Source organism: Eumetopias jubatus, unplaced genomic scaffold (genome assembly GCF_037043125.1).
Source record: "Eumetopias jubatus isolate StellerSeaLion01/CBP00866 unplaced genomic scaffold, mEumJub1_p1.0 scaffold_4, whole genome shotgun sequence".
NCBI classification, from domain to species: Eukaryota; Metazoa; Chordata; class Mammalia; order Carnivora; family Otariidae; genus Eumetopias; species Eumetopias jubatus.
In genome coordinates, this window is record NW_028274810.1 from 17081967 (window position 1) to 17104164 (window position 22198).

Here is a 22198-nt window from a genome sequence, read left to right on the forward strand (position 1 = left end):
TATTACTTAAATATTAATGGGGGCTATTAGAATGACCTTAATTCTTCCCCCATCTTCTGATTTCTTCCTGTTCCCCGATTATTTCTCAATTTCCTTCAGAAATTGCATCTTACATGACAGCATTCCACAGAGTTCCTATAAGTGACCATAGTCATTCATAAGTGTAAGGGAAAACACCCTATCATATCATTGTCATCCATTCCCTAAACTTCAACCATCACATGGAAGGTGATAATTTTCAAACCTATATTTCTAACTGAAATCACCAGAGCAGTCTTTTTAAATCCTTGACTGGACTCTCCACTTGGATTCCTACCAAAGTCTTTCCTTCAGCCCTTCCTTCCTCAAAATCTGATTGGTCACCAAGTCCTATTGTCTTGATACACAGCTCTTTCAAATCCTTATGTGATGATGGCTTTTGTGGGATTTAGAGAGCTTTTCTGGACTCCCCAGTTGGGCATCAGGGCTTGGAGTTACAGCTGCTCCCCCGCTGAGCCACGTTACAGATCTCCTTTCTCTCCTGGAGTTCCTCGCTGACCACAGCTGCACTGAAATATCCTTTAATACCATTGCCTTACCATGTTTCTCACCTGAGCTTTGTTGCTATGAGAATCCATATCATTTTAGATTTCCTAGGACATGAGGGGCTCAAAGGCCAAGACGCAGGAATCCTTCAGTGCTTCTTGGAGATGCTGAAGATCCACAGAGAGAAGATGAAAGGGCATCTCCCAGGATTTGTCCATTCTGCCAGTTCCCAACTATTTGTATTTCCTTAACATGCTGTGCTGTTCTTAAGCATAAGCGGTCACCTAGAATAGCCATTCCGCCCTGGCTACTTGGCATTCCACTGCACCAGTTTCACGTTGCCATGCAAATGTCACATCCTCATCAAAGCTTTCCCTAGGCTTCTCAGATTAAATGAGTATATCCTTCCCTGTCATCAGGGCACTTCACACATTCACGTGGCAAAAGCACTTAACCCAAGTTGTCATCATTTTTTGTTTCCAGGCCTGTCTGTGCCCGTTGGTTTCAGCTCCGTGAGAGCATTGACTATGCCTTGTGCATCTCTACACACCAGCCGTCTAGCCCAGTGTCTGTCCCAGGGTGGAAAATAAGTATTTTTTGGTGACAGAAAGAAGGAAGGTGTTATAAAAGCAGAATCTGTTAAGCAGTAGGACCGCCCAACCTCAAAAATTAGGACTAATTGAGAAGAATGAACCAATGCCAGGTCCAATGCTTCCAAAGCGCCTTGCAGGACGCCTCTCACAGGAGAGGTGAAAAGTAAATATTTTGGTAGATTTATTCAAATTGTGGCTAGGAAAACCCTGTGGTTAGAGAACTTGCAGGGTAACTAGTAAGCCTTTGGTAACTGGCAGAGCATTTCCACATCACATGATTTTTTCCCCCAAATTATTTGAGAAAATTTGAAGAAATACCCTATGGTTTTGATACTTTTAAACATCCCCCGTGTTACTGCTTACCTAATAGCACATGTTTCTGCACTAACGATTTGAATGCCTAGCTTCAAGAAAGGGAATTTCAACCTCACTTTGTCCTAATTACAGCAAATGCCACGGCGGTGACATTCAAACAGTGAGCATTTACGAATATATCTGATTTCTCCTGAGGGCGAGAATGTCGGGGGCCTTTCTCACTCCAGACACCCACTTAGAGTGGTTTTGTCCCCGTAGCTTTGGTGCGTAAATGGAACTTCTGAGCTAGCACCGCCTGGCTTCTTCCTTGGAGTTAAACAATGGAGGCACAGAAGGCAAAATCAATTCTGTAAACAGGAAGAGACTTCCAACTCCCTGTGAGGTGCTTGGGTAGGCCCTGCAAGCGGTAAGAGATGAATAAGCAGCACCACGGAGAAAAAATTATTGATAATTATGTTCAGAAATATCGTGTAACAAGGCAAGTAATGGAGACATGGGTTAGAGTTTTCTAGGCCACTGAGAAAAGTTCTGACAATTCTGTCCTAAGGTTTTTGAGGTTGAAAAAGATTTTCTAATATCTTATGTCTGAAATCAGTACCCTGATACATTGCTGGTATCACATCTTACAGATAAATGAGTACATTATCAAATGTTCATTTGTCTTTCAGATTTAACAATTATTACAATAAATCACAATACTTCCTTGAAAATGTTCATCTCAAAGAAACAATAAAAAAGAACAACAAAACAATAAAAAATGCTGAGTTATGAAATCTATGCATCTGACAAAGATAGTGTTCAACTTTTCAGTTAATTTAATTATGGAAAGCTTAGAAGGAAACAAAACATTTAAAAATCAAAACTTCCAATTGTGTAACTATGAAAACATTTTGGACATTATCTATATTTAACAGCCTATGAATTGAACTCCCTGTCTGTATAAAAAGAAGTTCAGAACAAATATCTACTCTTCATTTCTCCTCTCACCCCTCTCATCTGGGTAGATTTTATTTATGCATTAGACGACCTTTTTGGCCATTAGAACCATCTTGCTTCAGCAGTTAATTAACACAAGTACCATAATTTAATACAGTTAATGCTACTTGATGCCCTTTAATGTACCTTCCATTAGTGATATTATTGTAGTATTACCCTGTAAATTAAAATGAGATCAAGACTAAGAGAGCTACTCTTTAATTAAGGTACTGGCACACTACACTCGTCTATTATTCACTAGAGAAAATCACCCTGATTTACTGAAGTAGGACATCCATAAGTCAGAATTAGTCCATGAAGATTATTAGGTTTATTGAACAATGTAAGTACTACAGAGTCGCTGAGATTGCCAACAGCCATGTTTCCTCTTTTCCCTCCATTATCTTAATAAATACACAATGAGAGGGAGTAAATGGAAGCAAAATAAGTATGTGGCCAAAGAGGCATAAAATTCTTATGATGGGATTATAGTTTTTGTCACCAGTAAATAGGTATGAGGTGTGTCACATGGTAAAAAGAACATAAATGCTACATTAGTCTAATAACAATCAAAACATCACTTTCACACCAAACAAGAGTAGCCAGTGTGAAACATAAAGGCCGTATGCACACATGCACGAGAAGTTGAGAATTGGACTTCGTTGTCAATTCAAAGATTCTCCACCTGTATTTGTTTCATAGCTGAAAAATCTTGTATTGCCTGCCCACTCTTTTATGGATATCTGCCCACTTTCCCCAAATAATTCATGCCAATTCCCACATTGTGGTGTGGGTGGTAGTAGAGTGAGAAGTCAAAAAGTATCATTATAACGATCAGATATAGACATGTAACCGTGTGTTAAATGTTGCAGTCATTTCAGCGATGGCAAAGAGAGGGTTGAGGGAGACGAAGGCCTGGTTATATTTTGGAAAGTTTCTATTGATGATGTCTTTGAAAAGGAACCCTTACAACTTTCTTTTGGACATCATCAATTAATAGTCTTTCTACAGATGATATGCCATATAAGAAAGTGACGACCTCGACCGCTAACCCTACTGAAGTTTCCAAGGGTAAGATGTACGTATCAGCTTCTGTTCTGAAAGGCCCGCATACCAGTAGCAGCTCAACCGCTCCCTTTTGCCTCCATTTCCCTTATATAACTTAGAAGCTGGAGACACGCCCGAGCCATCAGGCCTTGCTTCCTTAGTCCCTCCCCTAAGATAAAAATACCCCGGCCATCTGGTGCCTAGCACGGTACACGCCAGCATCAGTTTTGTCCTGAGGAATTTGGACAGAATTTAGAGGCGACAGAGAGGGACCGGGAAGGAGCTCACCTCTACTGGACCTTTCTCTCTTGCCCAGCTGCTTCCTCACTAGCTTACGGTTGACTGGTGAACAGGAAAAGACAGCAGAGGTGAGTCCCACAGAAGGGAGGACGGTTCCTGCAAACTCTCCAGAGCCCCTGAGATGCAGCTGGAGGATACTAGTAGGACCAGGGATAAAAGCAACATGGGAAATCTGGTGGGAGTCTACTTTTCTAATGCGCCACTTTTAAGGGACCCCCACAGGGAAGGCATAAGAATGCCTGTGGCTTTAAAGTGTACTTATACTCTCTCTCTCTCTCTTTTTTTAAATAATCAGGAGAAACAAAAATGAATGTGCAGTAACGGAAATAAGCTCCAACAATGGTTACTTCCCAACCAAAAGCCTTCTTTACAGGTGGAAGATGATAGTGTTTGCACAAGTTGGACTCTAAGGATTTTGGATTAAAAATTTCTCAAACTGCAAGAAAACTGCATTAGGTGATTTTATCTAACAATGTAGATCACACTAGGATTCAAATTCAAACCTCAGCTTATGAATTTTGACACTTATTCTTGTAGAGGAAGAGAATACTTGTTACTTTGGTGTAGAATGCTACTGTTAATAATATCAACATCAATTATTTTTATATTTTATAGTCCCCAAGAATAAGAACTGGAAACTGATGACCTCTTGCAAAAATGTTTACGAGTATAATGGCTACATTTTACTATAAATAGCCAATTCATATTTCAGGCCACAGTTCCAGATTGCCCTCTCGTGGTGCCCTGCTAATACGTGAACTTTCCTCTACACCCTGGAACCCACAAGCTCAGGGTTTATCAGTGCCTATTTCTCTCAGAAATATTATTTTGCTTTCCAGGTATCTTCATCATATGTCACCAAGACCTTAGTTAACAGTTTTTAAAGAGGCTCCACTGCTTAAGACTCCTGACTCTTCCAGGAGGAACACGAAGCTGGAACAAAGCTGAGGGGAGGTGGCCACCAGTTCCTGCTTCTTCCCACAGTTTAGAATCTGAAACCTCTACTACCACACTGAAGTCATGCCCACCACTCCATTCTGTGTGCCCATTATAATCTTTACCTTAACATCAGTGACCTCTCCTTCCTTCTAGTGTACAAATAAAACAACACTATTATCAAAAGATAGGTTGAGTCAATTTTCGGAAAGACCAGGGAGTCTCAACCCTTCTCCAATTTCTGAGGACTGGGCTGTCCTAAGGGATGCTGGAGCCTGCTGCGTTTGTTTAAATTTTAGGATTGCTTAATGAAACCTACATGATCTATGGGCCATTTATATTCTTAACCTCATATTCTGACATGAAGCTCTCTGCATTTTTAGAATGACTGTTGCTTTGCTTTCTCTTTTTTCCATTTTGCTGTATACCTCACTCATCTTTAGTTTTCCCGACTAATTACCTCACTATAAAGGGACTATAAAATATAAAAATAATTGATGTTGATATTATAACATTATTATCCAAATAAGGATACCACCCATACCACAGTTAGAAATCTGGTTGAACAGCTCTACCTTAGTGGTCCTGGTTCTTACGACTTGAATTTTTCATTAAAGTATCCTCAAAATTCTTGGAAACTTGCTCAAGTGTGTCTCTGATGTATTATCAAAACCAAAGACATGCCTGACAGTGACCGCTAATGGGTTTAAACTCTGGTCCACCTGTAATTGACCCCCAAAAATGAAGGGAGCCTGCCTCAGGTCCATATTTAAGTGGCAGCATATCTTTTTAAGGCAATAACCATAGAAAGCCTGAAAAGCAGAGCTCACTCCTTTTTTAACAAATGCATTGTGCTTCCTAAACACTTTTGGTTCTGATTTAATAAATTTAAAGGGATATAATTTACAGTTCAGGAACTTTTTTTGGTGCAACACAATAAAACATAAACAGAGAGGTGTACCATGTTGAAACCCTGTCTGGCATTTGAAAACAATGGAAAGACCTATTTCTTGTTTCCCCGTATCTTTTATGGAGCAGCTGACTTTGTCCCCCCTGGCTTCATTGCCTTAAAGATTTAAACTGCCCCCTGATCTAGGGAGTTCCTTGGGCTCAAATAAGATGCTACTTCCCCCGCCCCCCTTTCTGTTTAAAGTCTAAGAAATCCTGCCAAGTTCAGGTTCACTGACAGTGAGTCTGGGATCACAAATTACTGCTGAGTAAGAAGGGTCTCAAATTTCTCCAAACCTAGCTCTAGACTGGTGTTCCTGAGGAAATGTTGTAGTAGAAAGTGTCACATGTCACTCTACCGCTGTGGGACCAACACACTGGCATTTTCTTCGAACAACCATTCTCATTCAAGTCAGACAGATGCTTTCTTACCTTCCGTGCACCTTTATGTCTGAGATCGCATAAAAGTAGCGTGCCAAGTGTAGCTCATCTACAAATATTTCCCCAACCGCTGGTCTCAAAAGCCTTATCCTCAGGTCTGTGACTGTAAAGAAATCTCTGAGTTTCTTGGTTGTATCCAGCTGTCCATAGAGAGAAGCCATATTGCGTAGCCATGGTCCAGCAAAAAACGCAAACCTGTCTTTGATTTCAAAGTGGATTATTTTGCTATTTGTCATATATCCTGTAGAGTACTCTTCAGTGCAAATGATTTCTAAGACCGTATGCTGTGATAAATCCTTCACGGACTTGGGATCCATGTGAAAAGCATCTAAGCAGTCTGTGGCGTAATACTGATAGGGCTGCCATGTTCGTCCATAATCGAGAGATTTCTCCAGGATCATTTGGTCCGGACGCCCCGATTCAAAGGTAATAACTATGTTGTCTGTGAGCTCAATGGTTTTGCTCCAAGACAGAGTGATGTTAACCTGGAGAGGCTTGGGATAGTCCTTCCAAGTAGCAGACTGCCAAAATGTGGAGGGATGTCTTCCTTCAAAATCAAACATCAGCTCAGGGGGATGCGCCAGCTCAGGGGTACTTGCATCACACTCATTATTGCACATGTAGGGGTTGCCCTATGGAAGAAGAACAGAAGAGGGTGCATCAGAAAACTGGTTTGACACAAGTCTTGCTATATTGCTGTTGTTGCGTAAAAGGCTAGGAAGGAAAGAAAGGGTGGGGGGGAAACCCTGTTTGCAGTAATCATTCTTATTTGCCCTAACTGGATTCTCCTCTTTAATAGCTTTAAAAAAATGAGGCAATATGGTAATTTTCTTGTCTGGTTTCCTTCCATGGGCTTTGAGAAATGAAAACAGTTTATTTATCCCATATGTGTTAGACCCATAATGTGGTCCCAGAAGCACAAAGACACTGAGCAACTGTCTAACAGCTCAATACCTCTGTGTCCTCTTAGAAAGATGCTATAGAAAAGCAAGGAAATTCCTCCATGCCTCAAGGACGTTCCTCAAGAGCACAGTTCTTTAAAAAGTCATTTTTCAAGCAAACCTTTAGAATTAGCAATGAACCGTAGATATCTGCGCCCTGTTAGGAAACAATACCCGCATACAATATTCAGCTTCTTGCTTTGCCTCAAATCCATCATATTTAACTAGGTCCCTGCTTCATAAAGCCTGCTCTTAAAGCATTTACTTTGTTCACCACAAATCATTAAAATGTGGTATTCTACAGGCTCTGGGGCTTGGTCCAAACATCTGCCATCCTATTAGCTAGAGGCAAGGGGATTGCATGGGAAAGACTTGGGACAGGGGCGTGCTCCAAGTTGTGAGGACAGGAAAATCCAGTACTTAATAAGTTAAGTATGAGCCACAGCTACTTGATGTGTTACTTTGTGCCGGCCCAGAGTCAGCTGTCCATGGATGTTAGCCATTACTATTATTTCCTCCTGACAAAGGCTATCTCCTCCACCGTCCACTCAAACAAGAAGCTGGGAATAAATCTTGTATCACAACAAGTTATAACACCACTTATGCTAGACCTAATAGCTGCTTTCAGGTTTCATCAGATGATTCCATGGCAAAGAGCTGGCTCCCTGATTTTTGTTTATTTTGTGTTTAAGAAAAAAAGGGTATCATTTGGAGTCAACTATTCAGGCATTTCTCCCTAATCCTCCACTGGGTAATTATAAGCATGGATGGGTGAAAGAATCGACCCTCTGACATTGTCCTTAGGCTTTCTCTTGTAATTACAATTAGATTTTTTTTTTTCTTTTTCATGAACTGAGAGCTTTTCATCATACCTGCAGGATGCATGAGCTGGGTCTCAAATAATGAATTTACACTTTAGACCTCGATGCTCAGTTACCAGCTGACTCCTGTGAAATGTAAGATGAACACGGGAGAATTGCTTTGGCCTCCCTAGAGGCAATTTCTCCTACCTAGTCAGCTAATACTTTCACTCTCTCTTTCCCATTAGTGCAACTGAATCCTAAAGCTGGCAACAGGTTTGGGGGACTCAAGTATAATTGAGATGGGGTAGGAGAAAGGAGAGAAGGTACATTACTTGAGGAACAGAACTGTTTTAAAAATACATTCAAGGCATCAGTGATAATGGAAATGTTTCTGTACTTCTCTCTCGAATTTCAATTCCCTATTCCTGATCCCAGCGTCTGTGGCACTATTTATAGTATCCCCTTCAAAACGAGCCAAGGGGGGAAAATAAGTTTCTGTTCCAGGTGGAATATATCACCAAATTTATTATTATTTAAACTCTCTTAAGCATACCAGAGAGCCAAATGCAAAGCTCTGCAAACTGGCAAAGGCTTTTTATGGAGGGCTATAAATATTGTGGAATCTGTCAAGATTTATAAATTCTAAATATATGTAAATGCACATTTTACTGGAAGGGGTCAGATTTACACAAATCACACCTTCATTTGAAATTTACTGAAAAAATATGGTCACTTCAAAATCTACCAGCATGTAGCCATCTGCACAGTCATTAACTGGGATGCTACCACCTTCCTCCTGACAAAAGCATCTTCATCTGAGGTCAAGGGTATCAAAACACAGGGAATCAACTCTGCAGGATACACCAGAGTGAGTTATTAGACATTTGTATTAAGTCATGTTGAAAGATAGCATTTCTTCAACTTCACCATCGATGTGCAGATCTTCTCAGAGGGGGATAGGGTGCTGAGACAGAGAGGCAGGCACAGCAGGTTGATTCTGGATATAGGTGGATCGTAGCAAACCTGTCTTAGGAAATATACTTGGGGATATCTATCTAAAAAGCATTCATTCCGACATTCAGTAAAAGGTGTTGACAATAACCATCATTTATTTAGCACTTATGGGTCAGACACTTTACATACATTATCCTGGGTAATCCTTTCCTTTGCTACTTTACGGAAGAGAAAACTGAGGCATAGAGAAGTGTTATATAACTTGCCCAAGGTCATATAACAAAGTGGGTAAGGGGCAGAGCCAAGACCCATTTCTCCTGCCCCTGCCCTGACCTTGTCAGTTCCCAAGTCAGTGGTGTTACCTGTGATGCAACCCAGTTTTAGAAACAGAATTGGTAGTAGAAAGGAAGAGTCTAAGAGTTTTAGAGCCCTAGTGAGCATTATCATACATCTAAGATGTCTTGAAGTTATGAATCTTCCTTAGCTTCATGTAATACCTAGTTTCAGAACCTTTATTTGACCATGGAGCCCCTTTTTGCTTTAGTAACCCCTCCTTCTATGCCCTAGAAGTGGTGTTCTGGAGAACATCTTTTGAGATTCTCTGCTTTGTATTACTCTTTTAAAACTGTAAGCGTGTGGATGCCAGACAGCACTGCACAACTCATAGTTTTAGTCCTTTAATGAAGACATGGCCACACAAAGCACTCAGTCTCTGCTTTTGTTCCCCAAGGACACCTTACCACTGGGGCTCAGCAGGACAGCTGCCTTAGGATAAATGTTGCCATTTACATCAAATTGTCAGCCATCAAAATGCATGCCAGGACAAGGAGACAATTTTATTGCTTTGCACTGATCTGGTGCTTTAGGCACCTGAAAAATGAGAAAAAAAGTTTCATGCATGCAATAATTATTTATTGATTGCTCACTATACTACTATATTTAAGGCACTTGCCTTGGCTTTCAAGACGCAGTAGTAAACAAATCCAAGTCCTGGCTTTCAGCAGAGCTTCCATTTTAGTTGGGGGAGATGCACTAAACCAACAAATACATAATGTTTCATAATGCTACGTGGTGGTGGTAACTGCTCTGGAGAAAAATAAAACCAATTAAAGGGGAGAATGGTGTTGGGGGAGGGATACTGATGGTAATTTTATATTGGGAGGTCAGAGAAAGTCTCTCCTGGGTAATGTGACATTTGAGCAGATTAAGAACAATTCCCAGTTTACACCGGAGATGATCAGAGTTTGACCAGAATGACAGTTTCGTCCTTCATCCAACTCTACTCTTAGTGATAATTTCAGCAGCATAGCGATTTATTGAAATGGATGAGTAAACAAATCATTTCTAATGAGAATCTAGACCAAATGGCTGTAGATCCAAAAAAAACAAAAAATCAATTGAACCATTTTTATTTCATAGCCTCATGCTCTTTTAGGAGATTCATGATTTGATGACCATTAACATAACTTACTGAGAGACAATGATATTGAGAGAAAATTAGTGTGTGTGCGGGGGCGGGGGGAGATTTCATTTTGGTCCCCTAGAAAAAAGCTTGCGTTTGTGGTGAGAGAGAAAGAAAAAAAAGAGAAAGCTGAAGAAGCTGAAAACCTTACTGTTCCTAGAAAGAGAAAGCTGGAGGAGAGATTATATGCTAAAATATTTCGTGTAAATATTTCACATGGGTGTGATCTGTAATACTGTTGTTACAGAGAATTATCAATATGAAAACAATTGCTGTTAAAAGGATTAGATTAATTAAAATTTCAACTACTTCAACCCCACCCTAATCCTTCCTAATACCATTAACAATGAATTTTATATAAGAAAAATTACTTTCCCCTACTTGTGAAAGCAAAGAACACTTCTTGCTGCTAAATCTAACAGATTCAGGCATTAGCAAGTGTAAGTAATTATTTTGTGGCCAGCAGGCAGCTTTAAATAGGTCTTAATTTAAGTCTTACAAGCAACAGATCCTTAACTGATTGTCTATGGACAAAGCAGAAAGTATTTATGACTGCGCTGATAATATTTACACCATTAAGAGATGCCTAAATAATTAAACAGATATTGCTGCTAAGTGTTTTTATAACAATTAGAAGATGAAGATTGTGATGCTTAATTTCATTAAAAAATGTTACTATTTTACCTCTGGGAGAATTGAAATTAGTTATTAATTAGCACTTTGTAACCAAAGTGGAATGTTACTCTTCCTTAATGTGCTTTCAGAACTTAAAAGGATAAATAAAATTGGAGACATGTTTTTATTTTGTCTATTAATGGAATTACCTTCCTTTTGGCAAGAGATACTTTGACAAGCAGATCCTTTCAACAGAGATCTGCTAGACCTTTCAGAGTTAAAAAAGAAAATCCTGCATAAGCAGTATTAACATAATACTTGTGGTTCCTACCATTTTAAACTTACCCTTCCAAGCTCTACCTTACTGGCAGACTATTGGCAATGACAGTTGGAAATGTCGGGAATTCTCATAAGAGGTTTGCCACCGAATTGTACGTTATGTGCCAAGGAGGCATGTACTTACAAGTGGTGGTGAGAAGCATTTGGGTTAACACTTAGACTGATTGTGAAAAACAGTGAGACGGAGCTGCCTCACACCCATTTGCTTCTGGCGTGTCCTTGCTTGTTTGATCACTAAGTGACATTTAAAAAAAGACACATAGGTAAAGGAAGCAGAAATAGTATTCTGGGATAGCTCTCCCAACCTGTTTCCACTGTGACTTTGAAATAGATATTGCTGTTTTTGCCAGAGCAAGGCTATAAAAGGCTGAAGAAAGAGATGGCAGAGTCTACTGCTCATCTCTCAGAGAGATGAACCATGAGCACCATGTTTTAACTGCTGGACTAGGCTATCATCTTGAGGAGATGGCTTCCTTTTCTTCTCTTTCATTGGTGTAAATTTTTTTTTTTTTTTTTTTTTTTTTTTTTTGTGGTTAGGAACCCCTGCTCCCAGGCCCTTTTTGGAACTTCTTGGTCACTCCTTTCCCTAAGTCCTAGATTCTTGCCTCGCTATAACACAGGAAGCCCCTCCTTTTATGACTCTTTTGAAGACCCTCAGACTATTCTGAGTCCAAGAGCTGATGCTCATCCCTCAGGCTGAGGTGCCACCTCCAGGTCTTATAGCTTTGTTACTGGTGATGGAAAGAAGAGAGAGAAATCAGAACCAGAGGTATGTATAATTCAAGATGGTGGATACTTCTCCAGAAATCTGAAAGATAAGTGTCAGTACCCCCAGTACTGACAGGCCTTGAAGACCCCCAGCTATGGGGATAAACTCTTCATATCCTCACGTAGGTCCACAAGGCAGCATGTTTCCAGTTGTTCATTATCCCTTTGTACATAAAGGGCAGGAATCTCTAACAACCGCAGTACAATCTCACTTATAACCTACCCTGTTAATTGGGTCCCAATGTGGGGTATACACATGGTAACAATACAGACTTGAATATTACGGGACTGTCCCAACTTTAGATATTCTGAAAGTGCTGTGTACAAAAGTACCTATATATTTGCCAGAGCATGAGGGCCAAATTTTACTTTGGGAAATATGGCCACTCTAAGCATAATAGAGGATATAGAGTTTTGCTTTTGTAACTCCTGAGTTAAAAACCAACTGCTCTGTTTTCTAATGGACCCCCTTGCTCATCACAAAGATTTCTTTCTGGCAGAGACACAGGCTTAAGGCCTGATTGAAGCTGTTGCTTGTTTCAATCGGCTCCCTGACTATACTAACATCATGTGGACTTTTTTACTCAGGAATAAAGATGGGAGAGCTTAACCTTTCTGAAACAAGAATGCTAGAGGCCGTATCACAGATTATGGGCCATAATAGACACCTGTCTAAATCCCCACAGAGGGTTATGTTCAGGATTCTCAAACTGGTAAAGGCTACACAGACCAAGATGACCAAGTTTCTAAGAAGGAGCCAAATACATTCTCAAGCCAAAGGAGCCACAAAAATGGATTCTTATATAGTAGTCCAAATCATTATTTTACATGGACTGGAAAAAGAAATAAATACTAATGGAATCAAGTTAGTTTGAGAGTGAATGTCTACAGAAAAATACTGTAGTAAAGTGACACTTTTATAATTGGTAGGGAAATTGCTTTTTAAAATTTATTGTCTTAAAAAATACTACTTAAAAATCTTTGGTACAGTGTTTTGCCTTTATTGATGATCTTGAAACAGACATCTAGACGTTAATACCACAAAGCTGAAGTGGACTGTCGGCATTTTAAGTTAAAGTAATTTGAGGGGAGTTAAAATATGAAGATGGGCATGTTCTGAGTCTGACACTATCATGCACTATGAGAGTTGGTTTGAACATTTTGGATCCTGAAAGTTCTGACTTGATTCTCAAAAACTGGTTCCTTCCTCTCTCAAGTGAGAAAACAAGTCCAAGAACCACTTGAAGTCCATTTTCTGAAAGCCTCCAGCTTTTCTGTAAGAGAGGTTAGGGAGACCAAAGCATCTTCTTCTGAAATGATCACTTAACCATGAGAGGCACAAAGAGAACTTCCTAATGTGGCACTTTTCAAAAATGACTGGTTTCTTGTAAGTCTATTCTGATTTCTCATACTCCGTATTTCTTTCAAACTCCCCTCTTCCAAATTCATTAGCTGTTTAGTATGCGCCTACCATGTTAAAAACATTGTGAAGAACACAGAAATTATACAAGAAAAGGTTTGCAATTTACTAATGGAGCCTAGATCTGTGCAAGAGACAATCACATGTTCCTCCCATTGGTGACTCAAGCTCCTGGAGAGAGCACTGGGTGTTCTTGAGGGTAAACAGAGTCACCAACAACACTGTGACTTCCTGGAGTGTCCGTTTTACCCCTTGCTACAAAATTAATCATGTATTTATATTAGAAACAGACATTTTATGGGATAAAATGCAAAAAGTATTTGCAAGCATTTTTAGGAAAACACGCAAAGACATTTCATGCTTGGGGCAAATTTGGAGGCACGTGTCAAAACCACCGAACAAGAAAAGGAGAGGGACCTGGGGACAGCTCAGCTCAGTGACAATTTATTTCATTCCACCACCTTTCTTGCATATGATACTTCATCCAAACTACCTTGGAGAGTTTGCAGCAAAACCAGCTTACCAACACTGAGAATCCTAATTTAAACCATCCCAGCGTCAAATTCCAGCCTGAAAATATTTGCTGCACTCCACCCCTATGGCAATCTGGGCGGCATTCTCCATACCCTAAAATCTCCATATAAAAAGAAAATTTGCCATTCTCCTCCCACCAAGTTGTAACATATAGTATGTACTGCTGTAATTATATAAACTTTAAGGTGCATAAGAAATACCTGGTGAGTCCAGTCTCCATCCATCCATCAGGAATGTCACTTCAATAGGCTGGACTGGACCCAGAAGCCTAATTTGACAATTACCCTGGATCAATCTGGACCGCACTTTGCTAAACACTGGTATAATGTTTCTAAGAACCATGGCTCTGGGTTAAATCTGCTTAGGTTTGAATCCCAGCTCTACCACTTAGTTATTATGTAATTTTGGACAAGCAAATTGACTTTTTTGAGCCTTGATTTCTTCTTCTTTAAATTCAATATAATAATATGTACCTCATGATATTAACTTGAGAAAAAGTTGCATAATGTATGTTAAGTGTTTAGCATCTCCTTGGCGTACAGTCAGTGCTCAATAATTAGTAGTTAGCATTAAAAATGCTCTCCCTTCTGTATTTGTTGATTCTGAGAATGACATCAAATTCTTCCATGTCCTAAGCAGGAAACAGGGAATGATCTTTTTTCCTTCTTTTTCCTCAATCTGTATACCAGCCAAGGAAGTTCTCTAGATGCAACCCATCACCACAGCTTTGTTCACACTGCCAATGTTTTCTTTAGTTTTTTAAATATTTTAAATATTTAAAAAATATTTTTCTCTTGAATTACTGTCACAGCTTCTTAAATGAACTATCTCCATATTATACTATCCTCTTGTGATCTATTCTATTCATAGCTTCTGCAGTGGTCTTTCTAAAATCCAAATCTAACTGTATCATGCCCCCTTCTTAAAGCTCTTTAATGGGTTTCACATTACCCTCAGGAATACAATTCAAATTCCTTAGCCTAGCTTGCTTATAAGGTCCTTCAAAATCTGGCCTCTGTACTTTTTTTTTACTCACTCATGTTCATACCTTATGAGTCAATCACACCAACCCATGAGTATTTATATATATGTACCATATAGTGGACCATATGCAGTATCATGCAGTTCATCATATTAAATTCCAATTGTTTATTTTTCCCCCAACCAGAATTCTGTGAGGAGAAGAACTACCAAATAATAAGTATGCAACAACAATTTATGAATATAAGAAAAATAAAGCAGAAAGACAGGAAGACAGGGAGAAAATAGGATAAATTAAGTAGGTTTGACAGTATGGAATAAGATGGGAGGGATGTGCCCAGAGGTTGGTGATTTGGGATCAAAGAGATCACCAAGCTTAAAGAACTATCTGGCATCCTAAGGTGTAGATGAATTGGTATGATGTCATATACTGGGTAAAACAAAATAAAACCAAGAAGTCCAACTCCCAGTGCAGAGTGCCTGTGTGTGTGATTGATATAGTTACTGGGACTTCTGGTGAAGTTGAAGGACATAGACAAATGCCATGACTGCAATTATGTCCCAGTCTTTCCTGGTGTTCATTTTATCCTCATTTTTCTCCATCAGTCACAGCCGTATTTCTTCTAGTGGCTTTAGGCTGAAGATCTCTTTTTCCTCATTCTCCAACCCACACAATCCTTCTGAGTTTATAGCTGTTGCTGAACATCACGGGTTTGATTTGTTCTCGGGCGATTATGGAGAATAAAATAAAAATGAAGGGAAGAAGCCGTGAATGGGGAGGTTATAATTTTTACAATGCCAGGCATAGAAGTGCCTCGGTGGTACAAATCGCTGGAAAATGTAAGATGCGGTAAGTGGAAATGGGTGAAGAACAAGTTTGTTGGGAAACAAGGAAGTGGTGTTCATTTATTGTGCTGCCGCTTAAATGGCTCTCCTACTCACAGAGGTCCTGAAAATCTAACCTGGCTCCAGAGGCTGATTCATTAGGAAGCTAATGAAGCTGACACCTCAGAGCCACTTGATTACACCTGGTGCTACTTAGGCCTGCTGCCTAATTTTGTGTTTGAAGTTTTGCATTTCTCTTTTTAAAAGAGGGCCCCCAGAACTGTATAGACTCCAGGATCATAAAATTTGGCCATGGTCTGGGCCATAGGTGGTGTATTTCGGGGCTCACTGAACTAAAACAACTTTTTTTCCTTCCTATTTCTTCTTTTCGATTGATTTCCTTCCCTTTTCTCCCCTAAGGTAACCTATTCTCAGAATATCCAAACTTGAAATAAATTTTCTCTAAATTTTCTTACCCAAGTTCACACCCGAGGGGTGTGTATGTGTGTGAGTGTGTGTGTATAATAACATACCAGTATTTATTATATTGACAGCACTCTTGGTGTATTATCAACAATAAATATAATCATCATTTACTTGTGAGGCAAAGTGACTGTTAGCCTACCGGAGTCACCATCATGAACCAAAGTAAATTAAATGACAAAAAATATCAAGCAGCTATCATGTGCTAAGCATTATGTTAGACCTTATAGATTAGTTTATAATAAGATTGATTCTTCCTTATCAGCTATAATGTAGTGGCAAGATAAAATTGAGAGAGATGTATCAGTTTGAAAATAAGAAAATGTATTATAGAGGGCTATTTTGGGTAGGTTATATAGGAATGAAGTAGCAGCTAATAATATTCTAATATGCAGATAATACATGCAAAAATGTGTTGTTAAAAAGTATAAAAGCCAGGAAGTCATGATGAAAGAGAGCAGGCAGAGTCTTGGTTTTCAAAGATGTCTCAGATTTGCATTGGTGAGGAAGACATTCTGTTTTTGGAATGGAGAATGGATCAATGATCACTGAACAGCTCTCATGGTTAAGAATTGTCAGACGGGCTTTATCTTTGTCCTCTCATTTAATCCTCACCATTACCTGTGAGGCAGCTGTTATTCTAATTTTACAGATGAGAAAACCAAGGTCCAGAAATGTCATGGAATCTATTCAAGATAAATCATGTAAGTCTATCTGTAAAGACGAAGATGAACCTAATGTTTGGGAGTCTGGGAGGTGGTAGGAGAGAAATTTAAATATACAAGGTGAAGTTGATTTTAGAGGGCACTAAAATCTAGGGCACTAGAAGCTTTTGTGCTTGATTAATTGGAGAAGAAAAAGCGTGGTCTTTAGAGCAAGTGGCCCATACACAGTTAGCTTTCTTCATTAGTTTTCTAGATTCCTTTCTAGAGAAAACAAAAGGTTCAAGATGAGTGCAATATTAGGAGTTATCTCAATCGAGTCACGAAGAAGAATCAAAAAGCAAGAGTTAGAATTCTTGGAGTGAGTACGCAAATAATACCAGAAACACCTTACTTATCTTTGTATCCAGCACAGTTCCCGGCACGCAGTAAGTAGATAGTCAATATAGAAAGAGCATATAAATGAATGTAAAACAAGCTATTTCTGTAACTAGCTTTTCCGTTTAATAAAATAAGAAAATTTTCCAAAATTGAAGAAGCAATTATATGTCTCTAATTCAACTATCTGCTGCATGAATCACTTCTGGGGCATCAGGTAAAGAAGAAGCATGATCTTTCATTTTTCTTTTTATTGTACTGTCCAAATCTCAAACACTAGTTCGTATTTCACTTACAAATCAAGATATTCATTGTGGAGCCGGACAGGGTCCAGAACTGACTTACGGCCTGGTGACTCTATTTCCACTGAAGTCTAGGATAGGGACTGAGACATCCTCAGAAAGAGTGGAATGTCACAATGACTGCAGTGCAGGATATAATGAAAGGGGGATAGATTGGAGGTAAGGAAGGAAGCTTTAATAATGTCGGTGTGAGAACAAGGAACTGGATTCAACGGAACAGACTGATTGGAGGTGGAGAACAAAGGAAAAGAAAGAATCAGTGGTGATACCAAGTTAGCCTGCACACAGTAAAAATGGTGGTGATAAAGTTTTCGACTGAAACCAGTATACGATTGGGACTCCGTTATTGCCTCATCCCAGCAAAGTTCCATTTGCAAAATGTTAGTGTGACATCCAGGGTTACTGAAAATCAAGAAAATCTCACAGAGATGCTATTCATAGTGTACGACAAAATATTTTAAAGTCCTCCATCCTCATCTCTCTAAATACCCCACATGCATACTTACTGATCTCCAAGTTTTTCCTCCCTAACTTCAAGCTCCCATCAACTTATTCCCAAACTTGGTCTGCACAGGCTCCCTCAATCTCTCTTGGTTTCTCCTCCTTCCCCTCTTTATCTTCTTTTAGTTGCCGCCTACTTCATTACAAATCTCGCTGGTTTCCTATGTGTTTATTCTAGTTTATAAAACGAAAACCTGACAGCCTGGAGGGCAAAATAGCACCCTCAGGAGCCAGTGCAAGAAGCTGTGAATATTATTCAGGAGCTAAGTGGAGCCAACTGTATTTCAACGAGAGGCTAGAGTTGGGAATTGCAACCTGAGGAATGAACAAGGTATGTTATCCTCCCTAAAGTAGTCTACAAAAGAGTAGAAGACAAAGTACAAATTCCAAGTGGAAGGAACTTGAATGGAAGAATGAACAGGGCTAAGTGTTAGAAAGTAGATAGAACCAGTAAAAATAGGCACAATAACTTAGAGATAAGCTTTGTTAGCTGCAAACTATTAATGCATGGGGGTATTAGCACTGGACAAAGAATCATCATTCTCAAGCCTGGACAACTGGAACAAATGGTCACTCTTGTCAAGGAGTATCAACCTCTCCTATAGTGAAGATGAGCATGTGTAATAATAATAAGGGTGGGGTGTCTGGGTGGCTCAGTCGATTAAGCGACTGACTATGGCTCAGGTCCTGATCTCAGGGTCCTAGGATCCAGCCCCTCTGCGCTCAGAGGGGAGTCTGCTTCTCCCTCTGCCCCTCCCCTCACTCATGCTCCCTCTCCCTCTCTCTCTCAAATAAGTAAATGGAAAGTTAAAAAAAAAAAAAGAATAATCAGGGTATACTTTCACAGCATTTCTGTGAGGACTAAATGAGCTAATGTGTAAAAAGAGCTTAAGATGGTACTTGGTATACGGTAAGACCTCAGTACATGCCAGCAATTACTATCATCATCATCATTGCCATCACTGTCACTGTTGTTATTCTCATCTATGACCCTTACAACTTGTCATCCCACAAAAGCCTCCTTTTCAGGGTCCACTGCGCCACCAGATAATTTAGCACTCAGTTCTTCGAAGTGGATTAGTAAAACGGAGGTGTGAAAGTTATTTACAGGATAACTGTACAAGGTCTCAAGGTGCCCTCTGTGACAAATATAAAAACATCCCCAGATGGCTTTCACTGAATACTATACCTACCTCTCAGGATCAAATCTGTTGTGGTAGCTATGGTCAATGTAGACCATTACACACTGGATTTCAAAGACATAGTACAAAAAGCAAAGAATGTAAAATACCTTATTGATAACTTCATACTGGTACATGTTAAAATGACAGTTATTTTGGATATATTAAGTTAGATAAAGCATATTATTAACATCATTTTTACTGGTTTCTTTTTACCTTTGTTAAGGTAAAAATTACCTATATGGACACATTATATTTCTATCAGACAGTACTGGTTTGAATAACCAACCAGATGTGATGAAGGAAACAAACCTTTTCCAAGTGAATGCTCATATAGGTCCTTTCTACTTCTCCTGGCCTAGTTTGAAGTGACTTTTGTCATTGATGCCAATGGGCACTTGAGGTCTCTTTTGGGCAGGCATCCAGGAAGGGGAATAAGAACCTCTCCAAAGTAATATTGATAATAATAATAATAATAATAATAATAATAAAGCAACATGAGTATGAAAGGATGGAAAGCACAGGCTGACCAACTGGTGAAAACAAAGCCTCAAACGAGAACCAGAGTAATAATGAGCCTTTGAAAAATTGTCTGAGCCTTGTGTTTTTCATGGTTGGGAAGACCAAAGAGAGATCAGCCACGAGGACCAAAAAGATCTTTAAAAATTACATGAAAAAGAATATAATGCTAAAAATCAAACTGCAACAAGAATGCATTTATGTGCCTCCAGAAAGGTAATCAGAAATTCTTCAACTCTAATATCATTAAGTTATTCCAGAATTTAGGCATGTAGGATGGAATTACTCTTTCTGGAGGAACCTCTTCTAGACCCACCAAATAGGCTATTGATCAACTCCGCTAGAAGAAGGAAGAGTCCATGTATTTTTCCATAAATCTGAAAATACCATTTAGTTATAGCTGTTTTCATTGGCAGCTTACAACCCATATTTGAGTTAATAAATATAACTCAGGGCTCTCTAGATATTTGAATGCGTGTACAAGGAGAGAAATAAAAATGTAATCTGACCTCCAAGAAAATGAAAAGGCAATTCAATATCCTAGAGAATACAAAAAAAAAAAAAAAATCTTTAAAATGCCAGAAAGAAAAAAAAGGGGGATCAGGAGTGCCAGATACTCAAGAGAAGATAAGGAGCAAGAAAAATCTTTTGATTTGTCTTGAAAATGGTTTTCAGTGACCTTAGAAATACTCGTTATGATAGAGTGTTGAGGCAGAGCCATTTTAGTAGAGAGTGTGGAATGCTAAAAACAAAAAGGAGGGCAGAGGGTTCAAAACACTCATTGGAGAAATCTGAAAATGAAAGCAAGCAAAATGAGATAGCTTAAATGGGGAAGAGAAGTAAATAATGCACTTTTAAGAATGATCAGGGTTTGTTGACAGAGTGCAAAGAAATGTAGTGGAAAAGGAAAGAAGGGCTAAGTGTGAAAGTTAAGTTGCTACTATCTACATTGTAATTTTGGAAACAAAGGATGTATTCTCAATGCAAAAACTCAACTTACTGGCTAAATCTTTTCAGTTAGTAGCCAGGATACTCTACAACTAAAATTATTGGATGAATGTCTCCTTTGTCCCTCACCTTCTAATTTCATTAATCTGCTGTGGTTAACTCTCACTAACAGGAACCAATATAAGGATTGATTTTAAGCCATTTCAGATCTTCCTCAATATTAGTTCCGTACCATATCAGCGGAAAATTTACTTGTCCTGAATGGATTGCACTAGTCTACTCAAGTGATTTCAGAACTGGGAAGTCAGAAGATATTGAATTTTAAATATTAGATTATTTTATATTGGACTTTGGATCTAATATTAGATATTAAAGTGTTAAATCACATTGTCCTTATTGCTAGCCTTCTTTTTTATCTTGCTGCAGGATCAGTATTGTTTTAGTACGGTATTTGATGGCTCATGAGCCTACAGGGTAAGGGAAAATATTTACACTGCTTAGTGAATGATGGACAGTCTAAGCTTTAAAATAAATGTTGCCAAACTTTAAATGCACTAAGTTATTAATATCTGATGGCCAAATCATATTTCACAATTGTAGCAAAAGAAAGAGCAAACAAAATGAAACAAATACCAAGCTAACCTAAAGAAGTGATGAATATGTTTGTGAGTCATTTGTAGTGTTGCCTTCAAAAAGAAACATTCTGGCAAGAGAGAATGCATCTGTACAGTCTGGTATGTTGACACTATAAAAAAGGGGAGAAAACACAAACAAATGGATAAGATAATTATGAGGATCCAAACTTTATAGATCAAAATGGGTCAACACTACTTTTCAACTGTACTCTTATGACATATATTAAGAATAATCACTATTAAGAAATACTAAAGAATATTGAAAGCAGAAAGAAAATGTGCAATTTTCGACCCTCAAATGGAACATCTCGGATGAAAATATCCGATTTTCATTGAACTGCAGAAAAAGTCCAAGTTTCTTCAGAAAAATACCTAATGCAATTGTTTAAAAACAGTAACAGTGATAAAAGTTTATATTTATTGTGGACGTATTATGTGCCAGGACCATTCTAAGTACTCTATTTCAAGCACTCTATGTGTATTAAAAGCCATTTGATTCTTAAAACAAACCAACCAACCAAACCTTTGAGGAATATACTGTTATTCTAATTTTGCTGATGAGGGAACTAGGACTTCAGTGGCCTGCTAAGGGTGCAGGGCTAGCAGTGCAGAAGGTAGATAGACCAAATCTAAGTTGTTGGTTTTTTTTGTTTTTTAGTTTTCATTTAAATTCTAGTTAGTTAACATATAGTGTAATATTGGTTTCAGGGATAGAATTTAGTGATTCATCCCTTACATACAACACCCAGTGCTCAACATGACAAGTGCCCTCCTTAACACCCATCATCCATCTAGCCCATCCCCCCACCCACCTCCCCTCCAGCCACCCTGTTTGCTTTTTTTAATGACTGAAATACTACACTACAG

General features: G+C 38.9%; 1 protein-coding gene across 1 annotated transcript in view; it reads right to left on the reverse strand.

Moving 5' to 3' along the window:
• Positions 1-22198, reverse strand: part of NTNG1 (netrin G1) — a 303873-nt gene that overhangs the window by 135653 nt on the left and 146022 nt on the right. The window contains exon 2 of the mRNA XM_088022930.1: positions 6072-6712. Coding sequence (XP_087879056.1) covers positions 6072-6712 — 641 coding nt within the window. The remainder of the gene's footprint in view (positions 1-6071; positions 6713-22198) is intronic.